This window comes from Trachypithecus francoisi, unplaced genomic scaffold (assembly GCF_009764315.1).
Source record: "Trachypithecus francoisi isolate TF-2019V2 unplaced genomic scaffold, Tfra_2.0 Lachesis_group6, whole genome shotgun sequence".
In the NCBI taxonomy this organism is placed as follows: domain Eukaryota; kingdom Metazoa; phylum Chordata; class Mammalia; order Primates; family Cercopithecidae; genus Trachypithecus; species Trachypithecus francoisi.
The window spans coordinates 42,416,684-42,436,480 of NW_022681471.1; the positions used below are offsets into that span (position 1 = coordinate 42,416,684).

The 19,797-nt window shown below is 40.4% G+C and overlaps 1 protein-coding gene across 10 annotated transcripts in view; it reads right to left on the reverse strand.

Annotated features, from left to right (window-relative positions):
* TMEM164 (transmembrane protein 164) overlaps positions 1-19,797 on the reverse strand; it is a 191,294-nt gene that overhangs the window by 124,856 nt on the left and 46,641 nt on the right. The window contains exon 1 of one of the 10 annotated variants that reach the window (XM_033201773.1): positions 16,764-16,857. The exons of the other annotated variants lie outside the window; for them this stretch is intronic. Coding sequence (XP_033057664.1) covers positions 16,764-16,847 — 84 coding nt within the window. The 5' untranslated portion in view covers positions 16,848-16,857. Of the gene's footprint in view, positions 1-16,763; positions 16,858-19,797 lie in introns of those variants that run through there. 10 annotated transcript variants of the gene reach the window in all.

The window sequence follows — 19,797 nt, forward strand, 5'->3', positions numbered from 1 at the left end:
TCTCTTTCAGGATCACTGCAATAATCTCCTTACTGGTCTCCTGCCTCCAGGCACACTGCTATAAGAGGGATCTATCTAAAAGGTCCCTCTGATCTGCCATTGTAAATCCTTCCACGGCTTGCCACTACCTACTGAAAAAGCTCAAGGTTCTTAGGATGGCGGACAAGGCCTTCTTTGCTCTGGATCCCGCCTACCTCTCCAGCATGACAGCCTCATGAGTTATGTCAAGCTGTACTCCGAACGTATTCATGTCAATTACTACACTTCTACTATCTCATTTTCCAATACCTCCATTTTATTCAATTATATGGATATGCAATAATTTACTCAACCAATATCCTCTGGTTGCACATGTAAATTACATCTAAATTTTCAGTTCCTTTACTATTTCCTTAGCCCACATTGGTAGAAGACAGTCTACATCTTCGAAGGGAATATCCATTTAAAGGTTTTTTGACCCATAATGTTAAACTGCCCTTCAGAAAAATTATTTAAATTGCTATTCCCACCAGCAATATACGAGGATCTGTTTTCTGCTGCAACCTGACAAACAGGTCATTATCATTTGGTAATTATCACGTGTTTAAAAGGCAAAACACACACACACAATTTGCATGCCTTAGATTACCAGAAATGTTAAACTATTTTCTAACAGGTGTATTGGCCAGCCATATTTCTTCTTTTGGGATGTGACCATCTGTGCACTTCGACTATTTTTCAGCTGGTGTGTTCTTTTCAATTGAGTTGTAAAGAGCTATTTATATATTAATGACAGCTAATACAGATTGTTTGAAATTTATTGCAAAAAATTTTCCCAGGCTGTCATTGTTGCAGCTGTTTATGGTAGGTTTTTATTTATGGAAGTTTTTTAAATCTTTATGTAATCAGATGTATTGTCATTCCCTTTATGGCTTCTGTCTTTGATATTACGCTTTGAAAATCTTTTATAAGGCCGGGCGTGGTGGCTCAAGCCTGTAATCCCAGAACTTTGGGAGGCCGAGACGGGCGGATCACGAGGTCAGGAGATCGAGACCATCCTGGCTAACACGGTGAAACCCCGTCTCTACTAAAAACTACAAAAAACTAGCCAGGCAAGGTGACGGCGCCTGTAGTCCCAGCTACCCGGGAGGCTGAGGCAGGAGAATGGCGTGAACCCGGGAGGCGGAGCTTGCAGTGAGCTGAGATCTGGCCACAGCACTCCAGCCTGGGTGACAGAGTGAGACTCCGTCTCAAAAAAAAAAAAAAAAAAAAAAAGAAAATCTTTAATAACAGTGGGATTACAGAGTCACCTATTGTTTTCTTAATATTTTCATAATTTTAATTTTTAAATTTAAATCTCCAACATCAAGAAATTGTGCCTTTGCTAATCCTATTCCCTCTTCCAGATGGTTTTTCCAACTTTCCTCTTGTGGCTCTTATCTACCCTTCAAATACAAAATTAAACGTTATTTTCTCCAGGAAAGCTTCCCTTACACTCCACGGTTAAATGCCAATTCTGGGTCATCTCATTATCTCCCTTGATTTGCCTATTTCTAGATTTCACTATTTTTGTCAGTCTAAGGAGTTTATAAAGAAGCTTCCCTCAAGAATTTAAATAAAAGGGATATAAGAGTATGCCTACTAAGAGTTAAGCTTTAAAATCCCAGACTTGAAAGACCAGATTGTAACCTGCTTGAAATAAACCCAAAGAAAGAATGGGGTTGACCAACCACTGAGGTATAAAATAAGGAGAGTTGCAAACATGTATTTGGTAATGTCCACAACCAAGCAGTGTCTACATCCAAGCCCATAAATATGTTTTCTAGTCCCATTGGCAAATTCATCCCTACTAAGAAGATGGGAGGAGGACAGTCAGTATTGCCAAGTAGTTAAGAGTACAGGCTTTAGAGTTGACAGACTTGGTGTACATGACGAGTTGATGGGTGCTGACGAGTTGATGGGTGCAGCACACCAACATGGCACAAGTATACATATGTAACAAACCTGCACGTTGTGCACATGTACCCTAGAACTTAAAGTATAATAAAAATAAAAAAAAAAAAAAAAGACAGACTTGGATCCACATGGTGGCTCTGCCACTCACCAGCACTCTGGCCTTGGGCAGGAGATTAGAGGAATTTTCACCTGTAAAATAGGGATAAAAATAGTGCCTATGTCTCACAAGGTTTGGGAGAGGACAAAATGAAACAAAGTAAGAAAAGCATTTGGCATAGTGCCTAGCACATAGCTAGCACTCGATACATAATAGCCATAATTATCCTGATTTCAATAGAAAATTCATCCCTACTATGCACCACATCAGCAACAAATCATATTAAATTTTCAATTCCTCTAACTTCGCTTGTTTTAATTCCATGTTTGCAATAACAACATTCTGACATATTACTCAGTTTCCCTTGTCCAGCTGCCTACAGAGAATACTTAACCCTTTAGGCTCAGTTCCCTTACCTGTCAAGTGCGGATTACAATAGTATTATTTCATAGGGTAACTGTAAAATTTAAATGCTTGAGGTACCTAGTTCAAGTGCCTGACACACTGTAAGGAATAAAATAAGCATGAGCTATTGATAGTATCATCCTTATTGCATGCCCAAATTGTATAATCTCAATGGAATCATGAAAAAACATCAGATAAACCCAAATCAGGGGCATTCTACAGAGTAAACTAAACAGTACTCTTCAAAATAGTCAAGGTTGTGAAGGCAAAGACTAAGGAACTACCACAGATTAGAGAAGACTAAAGAGAGATAATATCTAAATGCAATTAAGGATCTAGATAGATCCTGCAACAGAAAAGGGACACTTGTGAAAAAAAACTGGTAAAACCCAAATAAAGACTATAGTTAAGTTCACGTTGCATTGTATAAATGATAATTTTCAGTTTTAATAATCTTACCATAGTTATGTAAAATGTTAACATTAGGGGAAGTTGGGTGAAGGATATACAGGAATTCTCTATAATATCTTTACAACTCCTTTGTAGGTCAAAAGTCATTTCAAAATAATACAAAGTTTTAAAAGGTACTATAATCTAATCCATTAGCCTCTCTTCACAACTCAGAGTTATCCCCAATCCCCTACCTTTCTCAGCCCCACATGTATTCAGTTCCCAAATCTTGTCTTGACACTTAGACCTTTTCTTTTTTTTTTCCAGACAGGGTCTTGGTTTGTCACCCAGTCTGGAGTGCATTGGTGTGATCATGGCTCACTGCAGCCTCAAACTCCTAGGCTCAAGCAATCCTCTCACCTCAGCCTCCTGAGTAGTTAGGACTACAGGCATGTGCCACCACACTTAGTTATTTTTATTTTTTGTACATATGGGTTCTCATTTTGTTACCCAGATTAGTCTTGAACTCCTGGCTTCAAGTGATCCTCCTACCTCAGCCTCCCAAAGCACTAGGATTACTAGTGTGAGCCACTGCACCCAGCCTAACCTTTTCAATATATCTGAAATCCACCCTCACTATCTTTTCCTAGTTCGGTCCCTATCATTTTCTTAAACTACTACAGCAGTTTCCTATCTGATCTCCAAGTATCCAATGTTTTTCCTTCATCACTCTAATTCAGGGGTGTCCAATCTTTTGGCTTCCCTGAGCCACACTGGAAGAAGAAGAATTCTCTTGGTCTACACATAAAATACACTAACACTAATGATAGCTGATGAGCTTTAAAAATTAATTGCAAAAAAATCTTATAATATTTTAAGAAAGTTTATGAATTTGTGTGGGGCTGCGTTCAAAGCTGTCTTGGGCTGCATGCAGCCCACAGGCTGGACAAGCTTGCTCTAATTTTATATAGTATTGTCAGGTTCCTATTCTTAAAATAGCATTCTGATCCTGTTACACTCCTCCTTGAAAGTTTTAAATGACAGATTCATCACAGTACTTATCAGAATCCCAGCTGACTTTTTTTTTGTAGAAACTGACACGCTGATTTTAAAATTCATATGGAAATGCAAGGGACCCCAAATAGCCAATCCAACCTTGAAAAGAAAAAGTGGGAGGACTTACACAGCCTGATTTCAACTTATGATAAAGCAACAGTAACAAAGACAGTGTGGTACTAACCTAAGGAAAGACACAGAGACCAACAAAATAGAATTGAGAGCACTGAAATAAACCCTCAGAACTGATTTTTGACAAAGGCATCAAGACCATCCAATGGTAGAAAGAATAGTCTCTTCAACAAATGATGCTGGGACAACTGGTTATCCACATACAAAAGAATTAAGTTGGACCCCTACCTCATAACCCATATACAAAAATTCACTCAAAATCAAAGACCTAACTATAAGAGCAAAAACTATAAAACTTGTAAAAGAAAGCATAGGGATAAATGTCATGACCTAGGATTTGGTAATAGACTCTAAGATGTAACCAAAAGCACAAGCAACAAAAGAAAAAATAAATATACTGTACTTCACCAAAATTAAAATATTTTATGCTTCAAATGACACTATTAAGAAAGTGAAAAGAAATCCCAGGCTGGGCATGGTGGCTCACACCTGTAATCCCAGCACTTTGGGAGGCTGAGGCGGGCAGACAACTTGAGATCAGGAGTTCGAGACCAGCCTGGCCCACAGAGCGAAACTCCGTCTCTACTAAAAATAAAAAAATAAAAAATAAAAAAGCCAGGCGTTGTGGCACATGACATGCCTGTAATCCTCGCTACTGGGGAGGCTGAGGCAGGAGAAGTGCTTGAACCAGGGAGGCAGAGGTTGCAGTGAGCTGAGATCACACCACTGCACTCCAGCGTGGGCATCAGAGTGAGACTCTGTCTCCAAAAAAAAAGGAAGGAGAGGGGAGAGGAGGGGACCCAAAGAATGGGAGAAAAAAATCTGCAAATCATGTATCTAATAGGAGTCTAGTATCCAGAATAAATAGCTCTTAAGACTCAACAATAAAAACGCAAGTAACAGATGGACAACTCAATGAAATCGGGAAAACAATGTATGATCAAAATGAAAAGTTAAATAAAAAGATAGAAACTGTAAATAACAGCCAAACAAATTCTGGAGCTGAGGAATACAATGACTGAACTAAAAACAGGAGACTTATCAAGCAGAAGAACCAGCAAATTTGAAGCACAGTTATTTAAGATTACCTCATCAGAAGAGAAAAAACAAAAACAAAGAATGAAAAGGAACAAAGAACCTTAGAGGGTCAAAAATACACAATGGGGGAAAAGATGCTTGCTTCAGTAAACGATGTTGGGGAAACTGGATATCCACATGCAAAGTAATGAAATTAGACTCTTATCTTACACCACACACAAAAACCAACTCAAAATGGCCTTAAGACTTAAATGTAACATCTGAAACCATAAAACTCCTACAAGAAAACAGGAAAAACTTTTTGAAATTGATCTTGGTAATGATTTTTTTAATATGACATCAAAAGCACATGCAAGAAAAGTAAAAAACACACAAAAACAATTAGGACTACATCAACCTAAAAAGCTATATAGCAAATATTTGCAAACCACAAATTTGATGTCAATATTTAAAATATATAAAGAACTCATAAACTCAATAGCAGAAATACAAATAACCCAATTTAAAAATGGGCAAAGATCTGAATAGACATTTTTCCAAAGAAGGCATACAAATGGACAACAGGTATATGAAAAGGTGCTCAACATCACTAATCATTGGGGATATGCAAATGAAAACCACGGTGAGATCTCATGTCACCCTTGTCAGCATAGCTATTATAAAAAATGCAAAAGATGGCAATATTGGGGAGAGTGTGGAGAAAATAGAACCCTGGAAAACTGCTGATGGAGATCAACAGAGCCATTATCAAAAATAGTATAATTTCAAAAAAAAAAAAAAACAAGACCTATTCTATGACACAGCAATCCACTTCTGGATACTTATCCAAGAGTTGAAATCAAGATCTCAAAGGGATATCTGCACTTCTATATTCCTTGCACCATTATTCACAATAGCCAAGATATAGAAACAAGATAAATGTTAATCAATGGATGAATGAATAAAGAAAATGTGGTATATCATCCAACTTTAAAAAGGATAGCCTATTATCATTTTCAGTAACACAGAAGGACCCAAAGGACATTATGTTAAGTGAAATGAGCCAGACACAGAAAGAAAAATATCTTATGATGTCACATAAATATGAAATGTAAATTAGTCAAACTCACAGAAGCTGAGTATAAAATTATGGTTAGCTGGGGTTGGTGCTAGGAAAGTAAAATGTTAGTCAAAAAGTACAAAGTTTTAATTTTCCAAGACGAATAAATCCTGAACACCTAATGTACAGCAAGGTGACTATAGGTAAAAACACTATACTGTATACTTGAAATTTGCTGTAAGAGTAGATCCTAAATATTTCCAACACACACAAACACACACACACACACACACACACACACACATAAATGATAACTCTATGAAGTAATGAACGTGTTGATTATGGTGATTTACATATATATAATCATTAAGTTGAAAACCTTAATATATACATTAAAAATAGCCAAAGTATTAAAAAAACTCAACAATAAAAAGACAAATAACCTTGAACAGACATCTCTCCAAAGAAAACATACGGGTACTCAACATGCACATGAAAAGATGTTCAACATCATCAGTCATCAGGGAAATGCAAATCAAACCTACAATGAGATGACACTTCATTCCTACTAGCATGGCTAAAATAAAAAGTCTATCACAAGTATGCACGAGGATGTGGAGAAATTGGAACCTTTTATACCATTGGTAGGGATGTAAAATGGTGCTGTCACTTTAGAAAAACAGTCTGGCAGCTCTTGAGAGGTTAAATATATAATTATAATATGACTCAGCAATTCCACTCCTATACCTGAGGGAAATGAAAACCTATGTCCAAGGGAAATAAAAACCTATGTCCACCTGAAAACTTACACACAGATGTTCATAGAAGTATTATCTCTAATAGCCAAAAGGCGGAAACAACCCAAATGCTCACCAACAGACAAATGGATAAATAAAATGTGGCATATCCTTAAAATGGAATATTAATTGGCCATAAAAATAAGTGAAGTACTGATACATGCCAAACATAGACGAATCTTAAAAACATACTAAGTGAAAGACGCCAGTGGAAAAAGGTCACATATTATAATTACTCGATTTATATGAAATGTCCAGAATAGATAAAATCTATAGAAACAGAAAGTAGATTAACCATTGCTTAGGGCTGGTGAGTGGGGGAAAGGTAGGGAGGGGGGTGAGTTAAATGGTATGGAGTTATTTTTTGGATGATTAAAATGTTCTAAAATTGACTGTGGTGGTGGCTGCACATATATGTAATATACTAAAAAACATTCAATTGTACACTTTAAATGAAGAATTATATGGTATATGATTATAACCCAATAAAGCTGTTTAAAAAAACAAACTTTGGATAGCTCCTTATTGCTTGATAAATAAAAGTTCAAATTCCTTAATTGGGCATTCAACTCTCTCCTCCTACATCATCATTGACCCCCAACCAGCATCACTGCTCACTACTCCCTTTTACATGCTTTCTATCCAACCAAGATGAATTAGGCACCATTACCCATATACCCCTTGTGGTCTCCCATCTGTCTTTCCTCTTGCTATTCCTTCCCCTGAGATTCTCTCCTCCTGACTCATCTTCACATGTTAATATTCTACTTCTTTCACAAAGCCCAGTTCAAATGCTCCTTCCTATGCAAACCCCTCCCTCTTCTTCAACCCTCACATAGTAGGCACTCAGAAAAATATTTACTGAATGAATGAAGGTACGTAGTTCTCCTATATGATGGCTCTCATTTTCAGAAGATAATCCTCCCAAAGCCACAACTTTACTTCTTTCTTCCTTTCTTGGTCACAGTAGCAGCTCACTGCTACAGCCCCCTTACCCTGAAGACAATCCCAAACTGGTACCTTGATGAAGAAAGTACTGACATTACATTATGCCAGGGCCGCCGAGTACAGTTGTGCAGGTTGTGCACTGCACAACCCTAGTGGCGCCATTCAATTATAGTTTATGTGAATGGCACCCTCTCCTAGGGTTGTGCAGTGCATAGCCATTCGTGGCGGCTCTGCTTGGAAACATTCCTAGTGTTTGGGAACAAAGCCAAAAAGAACACTCAAGGAGAGAATCACTATGTTGTCGCTGTGAAGGAGGCAACTCAAAAATCTTGTCAACAAGGAAGAAACTCAAGAGACGAGCATGGTCATAGCACACAAACAACATTTGCATCGAATTTAAAACAGGAACATCCAAGAGAAAAAATGTTACTGATGTTTCTCCAGCAGTGGAGAGAGAACAGGACACACATTCTGGTCACGCTGCAAAGCTATGACAGACATGCAAAAGGTACAGTTTTCCATGGACTACCAAAGCCTATATGGTCTCACTCATGAGACTTTTCAACTCCATTAGGTTCTGATTTTAGGTTATAAAACAATCCCTGTTTAATTTGGCTTCAGGTACCCTGATATGAGAAGGGCTGATACACACAAGTGTTCTCATCTCTATAAAGGTCTCTCTTTCATCATCAATTGACTCATCAGCCTGGTAGTTTATTTATTAAGAAGTGTTTTGTAATGTTGGGGAGTGTGACTCACTCCACTAGAAACCAACGGCCGTGGGTAAGCTGATAAAAATTAGGCTTTGAACCTATGAACCAAGTTGCAGAGTTAGGACCCGTGTCAACTCCACCAAGGCACAGACACCCTCAAGCTCAGCCAGAGCAGCCGGCCAACTAGCTGGCTAAGTCAAAACTACAACCAGTAATTCAGGGCACTGCAAAATGGAGAGCCATAAAGGACTGGACATATTGGTAGTGACAACAGGTGATAGAGTTCAGGGGTGCCAGACATTGGGTTTGTTTCTTCTTTTTGTTCCCCACTCCAGTTCAGTTCAGCCTCCCACGTCCATATTTGCTCCACCTGGAATATTTCATTCCACTTCTTCTGTCTCCTCTAGAGATTTCCTGAATAACTCACAAAAATTAAGTATTCTTTTCTGAACTCCATTTGTATTTGTTGGTACTATACGCTAATCACTTATTAGTCTCATACTGTTGTTAGTAACAACAATAGCAGCAGTAGTTACTCCTTGTTGAGTGCTTACTAGATGCCTGGCACAACAGTCATGTCTTACATGTATTAGTTCACATATTCTTCATAGCAATCAGATTATGTAAGAGATTATTTTCCTCCTGTTTGCATACAAGGAAACTGAGCTACAGAAAGGTTAAACAAATGCCTAAGGTTGCCCAACTGACAAGTGAGTCAAAGAGTCAGGACTGGAACCCAGAACTATCTGATTCCAGAGGTCATGTTTGTTGCCAATACTACCTTTTGTCTCCACCATAAGATAATTTGTCTTTTCTGGAGTTCCCTCTGCCCCAACTCCACACAGTGCCTAACACACCATCGGACATATAAAAGTCCTTCAGAACACATGCGCACATCGACCTCTGCTCCCTGTCCATAGCTCAGCCCAGGACATAAGCTGGAATAGACAGGAAGACTGTGTAGTTAGCATGAAGGGGCTTGACCTTTCCAGGAGCCACAGGAGTCCTCCTCCTCTGACCCATTTAAGAGAGGATCATGCTGCTCCTTGACCTCAATCCCAGAAAAATATTTAGAACAGGATGACCTGGTTACCTTGAAACTCGTCAAGAAAACTCTGAAGTAACACAGCCTAGGCCAACCCATGGGAGGAATGGATGGTATCCAGTTCCCTGAAGCAAGAGGACCAATTGTGTCAGAGTCAAAGTCACATGGGACAGCTAATGTTTGCAGTGCTCCACCACCAATGAACTCTATGGTCAAAGTCGGGGTTTTTATGAGTGTGGGGGAGAGGTGTATTTTTTTAAAAGGAAGTATTTTTTACACCTCCTTAAGCCTCAGTTTTCTCATCGTTTAAAATAGAAATACGAATACCTACCATTTGCAGTGCTTCTAAGGCATAAAATGAGAATGTAATAAAAGCATCTATTTCCTGGTGCCTACATCAGTTAGTTCTTCCTGAGGTTCTGAGCACACAGTGATGCAGGACATAATTCCTGTCTGCAAGAAGCTCACAGTCTGGCTAACAAAGGTCTTCTACCGCACCCTGTCAACCAATAATAAAGCTGGTTGGTGAGTTACCCTAACTCTCAGCAAGACATTTTATCAAAGGAAAATTTTGGTGGGAAAGAAGGTAAGACCTGTTGGCAAGAGTAAAGATTGTGGGTTATGTCTTTGCTTCCCTATCTTTGCTGCAAATCTCCCATCCACACCTTTGTATTTAAAAACTGGGGCAGGGGACTCCATTAATCACTGTTTTAAAAAATGATGCACGTAGGCCAGGCGCAGTGGCTCACGCCTGTAATCCCAGCATTTTGGGAGGCCAAGGCGGGTGGATCACGAGGTGAAGAGATCAAGACCATCCTGGTCAACATGGTGAAACCCCGTCTCTACTAAAAACACAAAAAAATTAGCTGGGCATCGTAGCCCCACCTACTCGGGAGGCTGAGGCAGGAGAATCGCTTGAACCTGGGAGGCGGAAGTTGCAGTGAGCCGAGATGGCGCCACGGCACTCCAGCCCGTGCGACGGGGCAAGACTCCGTCTCAAAAAAAAAAAAAAAAAAAGCATGTAAACACTGTTCTTTTCCTTCACAACACATATCACCATTTCTCATTTATATTTAGCTATGTTTTGATTAAATGTTGATCTTCCCTGCTGACCATAAGCTCCTGGAGAGTTTAAGCTGTGTGATGGTCCTCACTGTAGGTTCAGAACTTAACACAGTGCCTGGAACACACAAGATGCTCATCAGGTACTTGCTGAATGAATAAATGAAACAAGATGTCTCTATACAATATGGATAGCCTTGGTTACCTAAGCAAAAGCCATTTTAGAATATTCAAGCCTTGTTTATGCATGCAGTAATTCTCAAGATTTCCAAGAATCTGGTAATGGCAGTTTGTTTCTGGGGAGAAGAACTAGTGGATTAGGGGTCAGAGGTTGGAGGGAATCATATATGCTATTCTATTTATTTAAAATTGTATGAATTTTTAAATAACAACCAAACATAAATATACCAGATACAATGGATTTGCTCTATTTGAAGCCCAAACAAACAAAACCCAAGCCTTTCCATAGGAAAGCGAAATCTTGGAGGGAAGGGGAAGGACATGGTGCCCTTGTGTGACTAAAATCCTAAGAATCAGGGGTCCTTAAGAATGAGGTTGATTTATACATGGAGTGATGGCTAAGATACTAAGGGAAACAAGTACAAACATTGTTGAATGATCCCATTTTTAAAATAAAAGTATAAAATGTTTAGCATATGCAGAGATAAAAATCAGAAGAAAAACAGGCTTACAGTGGGTATGTCTGGGAGACTGACTTCTAGGGGACTTTTGTTTGCTATGTGTCATATTCCTATAATTTTCTGGGCTTGAATCATGAACATGTGTTGTTTTATATTAGGAAAATACTATGAAAAGGCAATTTCACTAAAAATATAAGTATGGTGCCTAACTCTGTTAACCACCTGGGGCATGAGAAAGGGAGTCCGCTGAAAGTTGGGGCAGTTTTGAAAACCTGGAAAGTGCTGGCCAATCCATACTGGGGAATGAAGCTGCTGTTCCTCTAACACTGGAAAGATTTATTTTAATCCTCAAGCCACGGCTACAGCCCAGAAGCCAAGCCAGCTGAATAATTGGATTTTCTTTTTCTTTTTTTTCTTTTTTGAAAGAAAGTTACCTCTCTTTTGTATGTAATAGTAATGACAGGGGGGTCACAGTGAGCCTCTTTAAATTCTCAAGCTTTATTGCTTCTCTGTTCTAGGCAGGTAAAACTAAGGTACAGAAAAGTTGATTCTATTTACTTCACCTGGCTCAAACAGCTGGAACCAAGTTGTCTGGCTTTGCTGTAAAACTCAGCGGTTCTAAATCCTGAATGCACATTAGACTCACATAGGCGGTTTATTGTTTCATAAAAGAAAAAAAAATTCCTGGGGCCTACTCCTCAAGATCCCTACTCAACTGGTTGGACCTGGGGTCTGGGCATCAGTATTTTAAAGTGCCCCCGCTGATTTCAACGTACAGCCGGTTTACAAGTCACTGTTCTACCCACTGCTTAATATCCCAGTAACCTTAGAGAAAGGGACCTTAGTCACCATTTTAAAAAATCTTCTTCAGGCTGTATATTCTCCTAAAAGGCAGGCAAGCCGAAGAAGCCTGTAACCAAGACAACAAGCTGGAGCACAGAGAGATAGGTCTTCTGTGATCTGAAACCAAAGGAAGCAGAAGAGAAAAAGTAGAGGTCTGAAAGCAGGTACTGAAAAAATGGAAAGAAACTAGATAACAAAGACATCCTGTCTGAGAAAGTTCCCAAATGTTAGCACGTCAAACTTCTGTTCCACCTCCCAAACTAGGCGCCTTGATACAGATGCCCTAACAGCTGAAAGCAACCTGAATTAGCAATTAAACCCTTAAAAACTTGCTTTCTTCTTAATGGAACTTCTGGGGGAAAATGAGAATGTCTGCTTTTGTGGAGGTAACAAAACCAATTTTTTTTTTCTTCCAAGCCCACTCTCTCCTCCCCATATGTACCTGACCCAATTGCAAAGCAGGATGACAATGAAACATGAATTCCTCATGTGTTTGGATTTTCAAAAAGGGTTCTTCCTCCATATGTACTCTGACCCTGGAGCTTGGGTTTTGTTCCCAACCAGGGAAGCACTGAGATGGATAAAAGGGCTGGGGACGCTGCAAATTGAAAGCCAGAGTTGGCCTTTTGTTCTTTTTTCTCAGGCAAGGGCTATTCTAGAAAGCAGACATCAAAAGGAAAATTCAGCCTGAGATGAGCTGAAATTGCACAAAATGTGATGAGGCATAAATGAAAAAAAAGAAAGGAAAAAGGAACGAGGGGCTTTCTGTACCAGAAGAGGCTCTTTTCTGAAACTGCCTCAAATTACAGCACTTTCTACATTTGGTTCACTCCAGGAAGGGTTGTATCGTACCTAGCACCAAACGTATTTTGCCACATTATGAGGAGAAATTAAGACATGCAAATGGCCCAGAGTTTGGTGGTTTGGCAGTCACAAGGAGGAAAGAAATGTGTGACTCCAAGAAGAGTCCCTCTATACTCATTTGGTTCCCTTGGCCCAGAAAGACAAAGGGGAGTTTATTCAGAGTGACATAAAAGAAGAGTCGCACAAGCAAATCAGTGATGGGGCAAAGCATTGATGGTTTGAAGGAAGACATGCATTACCTTTTCTTAACGGTGTTCAATGAATTTCCTTTATTATTCATTATATTAGCCTCTAAGGACTTTGGGCAGCCCGATGGAAGGCTCTCAAAGGCCTTTGAGTTTAGCTTTTGGGCTTACGATGGTTTTAATTAGCTGCTTGCCAGCTGTTTTCTTCACCACAGGGAGAAAAAAAGCCATCCTGATGTGGGACTCCTGAAGTGTGTCCTACTGAAAGCCAAGTGGAGAAATGAGCTATGTCATCCTCTCCACCCAGTTATGTACATATCACAAAAATCCAACCCGCAGTCCCAAGCTTACACATGGAAAAGCACTGCTTTCCCTCTTCTCCAGGGGTCTACAGATGTTTCCTCCTTGCATGTCATCTGATGGGTCCTTCCTCCTAAATGCCTCTGAACTTTACTAAGATAATTCATTAGGCCAGGGGTCCCCAAGTCCCAGACCACAGAATGGTACCAATCCATGGCCTGTTAGGAACCAAGCCACACAGCAGGAGGTGAATGCCAGATGAGTGAGCATCATCGCCTGAGCTCCACCTCCTGTCAGATCAGTGACAGCATTAGATTCTCATAGGAGCATGAGAGGGATCTAGACTGCATGCTCGGGATCTAGGTTGCATGCTCCTTATGAGAATCTAATGCCTGATGATCTGAAGTGGCACAGTTTCATCCTGAAACCATCCACCCTCACCCCCCACCTCAGTCCATGGAAAAATTATCTTTCACAAAACCTGTCCCTGGTGCCAAAAAGGTTCAAGACTGCTGTATTAGGCTGTATGCCCTTTAATCCAGTCTTATGAAAGATTCCATTCTATTCTGAGCAGCAGAAACCCCCAAGAGCCACAATGAGAAGGCAAATAACATTAGGCAACAGGTATTTAAGGTACTATGCAATTTCTAATAGCTAAGGCAGGGCCCCAAATCAAATGATCTAAAGGCCCTTATATCTCTATAAGAACTACATAAAACCACTACTACTAATAATAATAACAACAACATTTATCAAACCACATGCTTATCAATTAAATGGTAAATGGTATAGAAAACTCTAAATGGTATTTTGAACACACTAGCAGAGAGACTGTAGCAAATCACATAATCAAGAAATACCCGCTGAGCATTCAGTTATGTTCTACACTCTGTACAGATGTGGAATCCCAGAATAATGAACAGCCATCTGTTATGTCTAAATTCTGTAAGCAGCGCCATGGGTAAGCTGTACTCCCCTAGCTCCTCCTCTCCAGGCCCAGCAAAAATGATCTAAATCTAAATTACAGAAGGTATGTTCTGCATTACTTCCCTCTCCTATTTCCCTCTATACATCACCAGTAGTGAGCCTGATCAAATGATTTGAGACTGCTACAAATAACCCCCAGGATAAGTTATTCCAATGCATTCAGACTTTATTTATAGAAACATATACCTCTGGAAGAAAATACCATTGCCTGGAAGTCAGAAGGCCGAAGTTCTAATTCCAAAACAGCTGTTAACTATGGACTTAGAAAAAAAAAACTTGGCCCCTCTAATCTCAGAGTCCACATCTGTAAAAGAGGGTGGGAACCCCTGTACGAGATCATTCATTCACCGGCCATATCATTATTAAGAACCTGCTACTTGCCAGGCACTATGCTAAGTGCTGGGGATACTACAGTGAGTAACATACACATGGTCTTTCCTTCTGTGGAGTATTCAGTCTGGCCGAAGTGAAGATAAATGACATAAAGCATACAAATCCCTCTATAATAAAATGGTGATCAGAGCTTTGAGAGCTGTAACACAAAACACCAGTGAGAAGGCGTAGGCAAGAGGAGAAGGCTCCAGGTAGAGGGAAGAGCATAGCTAAAGGCTTAAATGGCCCAGAGGTTACAAAGACACATTCAGGGAACTTAAAGTAGTTCCTGTTGCCTGGACAGTATAGAGTGCCAGAGGAAACATGGTAAGAAATGATACTGGAGAGATGAGCAGAAAAGTCAGATCACACAAAGCCTAGGAGGCCTAGAAAAGGAGTTTGAATTGTTCCCTCCAATAATAAATCCCTATGGTGATGCTCAGAGAATGAAGCTGGGATGTATGCCTAGGATCACAGGTCTGAACCCTGAGGCTTTTCCCCATCAAAAATACTTTCAGGCATTCTGGTAAGGGGCTGGTGGGGTTGTACTTCTACTCCACTTCCCATTAAATAGGCTTTTGCCAGCTGGTCTGGGAACCTGAACCACAAGAAGAATATTGTGTCCTTGGGAAAATGCAATCTGAATTCTAAATAGACTTCCAAAGAAACTTCTGCAACAAAATCCATTCAACACTTGTTGGGGAATGTGTGGAAAGCAATGAAACACAGGACCCTGCTTTACTCCATAGAGACAGTTTTTGAAAAAAGACTCAACACTATAACCAGACCAGAGACTACATAGCCAGACTCTTAAACACAGTATCCTCATTTTGATTAGTAGGGTTGCATTTAGGCACAACCATTGAATAGCATTTTGCAGTGCCTATTAGATATTTAAATTACCACAAAACCCCAAATATGTTGGGAATGACTATCTATTTTCACTCTAAAGAAAGACAATGCAGAAATGGAGAAGGTGGTCTCTTTAGAAGGAAACATGGATGCAAGCCAAGTCTGTAACTTAAACAGAATCTTCCTGTGTCTCTGCCCAATCAACTCTTAATTATTCAGGCATTAATTCAGCAAATGTTTGAGTGTTAAGTGTCATATAATTTAGCATGCTAGCATCTCTATTTTTCTTCACTTTCCTTTCAGTAGACAGCTTTTAACTATCTGCACTTAGAAAAATACCTTCTGACACCTGGAATGCCCCAATTTCCTCTCCTCACCCACTCACTTGCTCTACAAATAGTGAGTGAAAGAGAAGTGTTGGTAATTTCCCAGAGCTACCCTCCAAATCTCCTCCAGTCATTTTACAGAGTAGCCTTTCTCAAGGTTTAGTGCACATAAATATCACCTGAGGTGGGTGAGTTAAAATTCATATTTCTAAGCCAATTCTGTCCCCCACCCCAATATCTGGACTCAATAGTTTGGGGATAGGGCCCAGGAATTAGCATTTTTCCCCCAGTGCATTCAAGGTGGAAGGAATCAGCATTTTTAATAAGCACACATGGTGACTCTGATGCAAGTGGGTCAAGAACCATACTTTGAGAAATACTATTGTGAATATTTTGGCTAGCTGAGTCCCAAGTCCTGAACGAAGAATGGTTGCTAGGGGCCCAACATTAAACTCAGCCAACAAGAAAGCTGGGTGGCACCGACAAAAAGGGGGTACAACAGATGGGAGAGGAAACTAGCATACTAGTCAATTGCCCCCAACTCTATTTTAGTTTTTTAAAAGATCCCATATTTTGACTTAAATCAAGCCAATGGCATTGCTGTTCCAGCAATCTCCTAGTGATACTAGAAGGGAAACTCAAACAGGCAGCATTTATTAACAGAAAGAAGGTATAAAAGTAGAAGAAACAATGTTAATTTGCTTGGCCCCATCCCACCTTTTTTCAGCCTCCTTACCTCTCCTGCTAGTTGTTTCCATTTCTGTGACTGGATGCTGCTGTGGCAGGGAAGAGAGGCCAAGGTGGGGCAGTCTTCTATCATTCACATTAATGCTTTCCTCTATTACATGAATAATCAAGAGTTGACTGGAAAGAGGAATAAGCAAAAGGCAAATACTCTACTGAGAGGTTAAACAGGATAAAGAAGGCCCCCTGTTGGTTGAGAGCTGTGAAGTGATAAATGAACAGTCAGGATCCCTGCCTCTTTTCATTCTCACTGTTTGCCAGGAACACAGATTCAAAGCCCATAACGTCAGCACTGAGCTTGACAGAAATAATCAGGTATCTGTGTTTTTCCACTGTTCCCCGTAATACCTAGAATAGTCTTCAGCACTTCATGTTAGCCTTAAATGTAAACCAACTGTTGTTGACTCAACCCGGACGATTGTAAAGGTAGGGGCCCATATCTGGTCCGATAATTTCCACTGTGGGAAAACAGAGTCTCATTCAAGCTGGCCCAAGAAAAGGGAGGTTTGTGGAAAGAATACAGGTATCCCATTCGAATCCTAGGATAGGATAAAGCTCGGCCTCAGGAGAACTGGAAGGTGGTTCTGGGTTCATGGTGTCTGTAGGAAACAGTTCTTCTGTCTCTCAAGGCGTCTCTCTTCCTCCCTTGCAAGGTCCCTCTGTTTGCTCATGGTTTCCGTCCCTTCATAAAACTAGCTAGGACATGGACTGTCATGACTACTCCACTCCCCATCATCTTTTGGCTCTTTTACCTGTTACAAACTGCCTTAGGCTCTCAGCTTCCCAATTCTAATTTCCTAGGAGAGAAATACGAAAGACCCAGCTCTCAGCTGGTCAAGCCCATGTTACCTGCTAGGTGACAGATGGGCTGTCTTGGTGACAGGTGGCCACTCAGTCCAATCAACCTAAGTCAGGGAGGCAGGGTCTCTGACATAGTTCATGGCTGCTGGCACCTAGCACGGCTGGCATAGAGTGGTTTATCTGGGATATGGACCAGAAGACATAGTAAAATACATATGATACAAGCCTGATCCTTAGCATGTAATTTGAAAGATAATGACATGTCCATTCATGAGCTTCAAACATCCATAATCTTTCTTATAAAGGATAGTACCTGACCCCAACTCTAAAAACTTAGTCCCCTTTACTCCCATTAAATTAACTTCTTTAAACTGGTAAAAGAATCTAAATATTGGCCGGGCGCGGTGGCTCAAGCCTGTAATCCCAGCACTTTGGGAGGCCGAGACGGGCGGATCACAAGGTCAGGAGATCGAGACCATCCTGGCTAACACGGTGAAACCCCATCTCTACTAAAAACACAAAAAACTAGCCGGGCGAGGTGGCGGGCGCCTGTAGTCCCAGCTACTCGGGAGGCTGAGGCAGGAGAATGGCGGGAACCCGGGGGGCGGAGCTTGCAGTGAGCTGAGATCTGGCCACTGCACTCCAGCCTGGGCGACAGAGCAAGACTCCGCCTCCAAAAAAAAAAAAAAAAAAATCTAAATATGTCATATTACAGAGAAACACCATTCTGCCAGCTCCCTGGGGTAAAGAGGAAAGGATAAGAGAGTGTAAGGCAGACAAATCCTGATAAACTGATACCACTGGCCTTTAGCCCATCTCTCTGCAAGCGTTCAGTCAGTTTGCTTTACACCCTATGATCATCTTATCCTCCTCTAAGTTTCTCCAAGTGCCATGTGAGGTCAGTGTTCAATGTTAACTAGACAAGGCAAGCAGCATCACAAACCAACAGATGGCAATTGAGAGCTTATCATTCTTGGATTATTTTATTCCCTGGAGTGATACATGCCAGGGAGTAAAGCAAGCTATTTTGACAGCAACCTAATAACAGCTGTCTTCTTCCACTTCTAGGTTAACTCATCCCCTAGATAACCTTCTTTTCTCTTATCAATTCCCTGTTGCAACAATAATAAATGCCACACCTGATGGAGTCATTAGGCACTTACCTAGTGACAAGTGCCTAGGACAGAGGAGAAAACAAAGAAACACTGACAAACACTGAAAACTGACATATCAGGCCAGGCATGTCAGCTGATGCCTGTAAGTCCAGCACTTTGGGAGGCAAGGCAGAACAATCATGTGAGCTCAGGAGTTCCAAAATAGCCTGGGCAATATAGTGAGACCCCATCTGTAGAAAAAAGGGGGAAAAAAAAAAAGCCAGGACTGGTGGCAGTCCCAAGAGGCTGTGGTGGGAGGATTGCTTCAGCCTAGGAGTTCAAGGTGGCAGTGAGCTATGATCGCGCCACTGCACTCCAGCCTGGGTGACAGAGCAAGACTTTGTCTCAAAAACAAACAACAACAACAACAAAAAAAAACCTGACAGATTATCACAACAAGAAAACATGATGGTGGCCATCTCTCAAGATGAGGAACAAATGAGGAGAAATTAAAAGGTTGTATTTCCTGGAAAACAATGTTTCCCGAACTCAAAGCAGGGCCTACTGGAGATTAAGAAAGATTCCAAATAGGATTTCAAAGACCAGAGCTGTAAAGCCCTAAAGACATGTGAAGGAATTTGATATGTAGCCTTATCTCTCAATTATCCCTGACTAGCTTAGTTTGAGTTTTCCTGTAACTCTTCCCAGTGCTCATGGATTTTTGTCTTATCGCTTCAGGTAAGTAAGTTATAGTAGCCTCTGGGGGGAGAAATGGAAAGTATGGTGCCTCTATTGTTGGTACCCAACAGTAGTTTTCAACCTTTTTGTCCCATGTACCACCTATCATCACTTCTTCAAAATAGCCCTTCACACAAAGGATATTATGTAGCAGTTAAAGTGAATGAAGTAGAGCTGTTAAAATGAATGAAGGAGAAGTATACATACTGGCATGGAAAATAGCCTAACTGTATTACCAAGTGAAAAAAGTCTCAGATTGTAAGGAATCATCCCATTTTCATTTTTAAAAAATGTGTAAAGAAAAAGCTCTGAAAGAATAAATGCTAGTTGTTAATAATGATTATCTCTGGCAGATGGGTTTATGCGGACTTTCACTTTCTATTTTTGCCATTT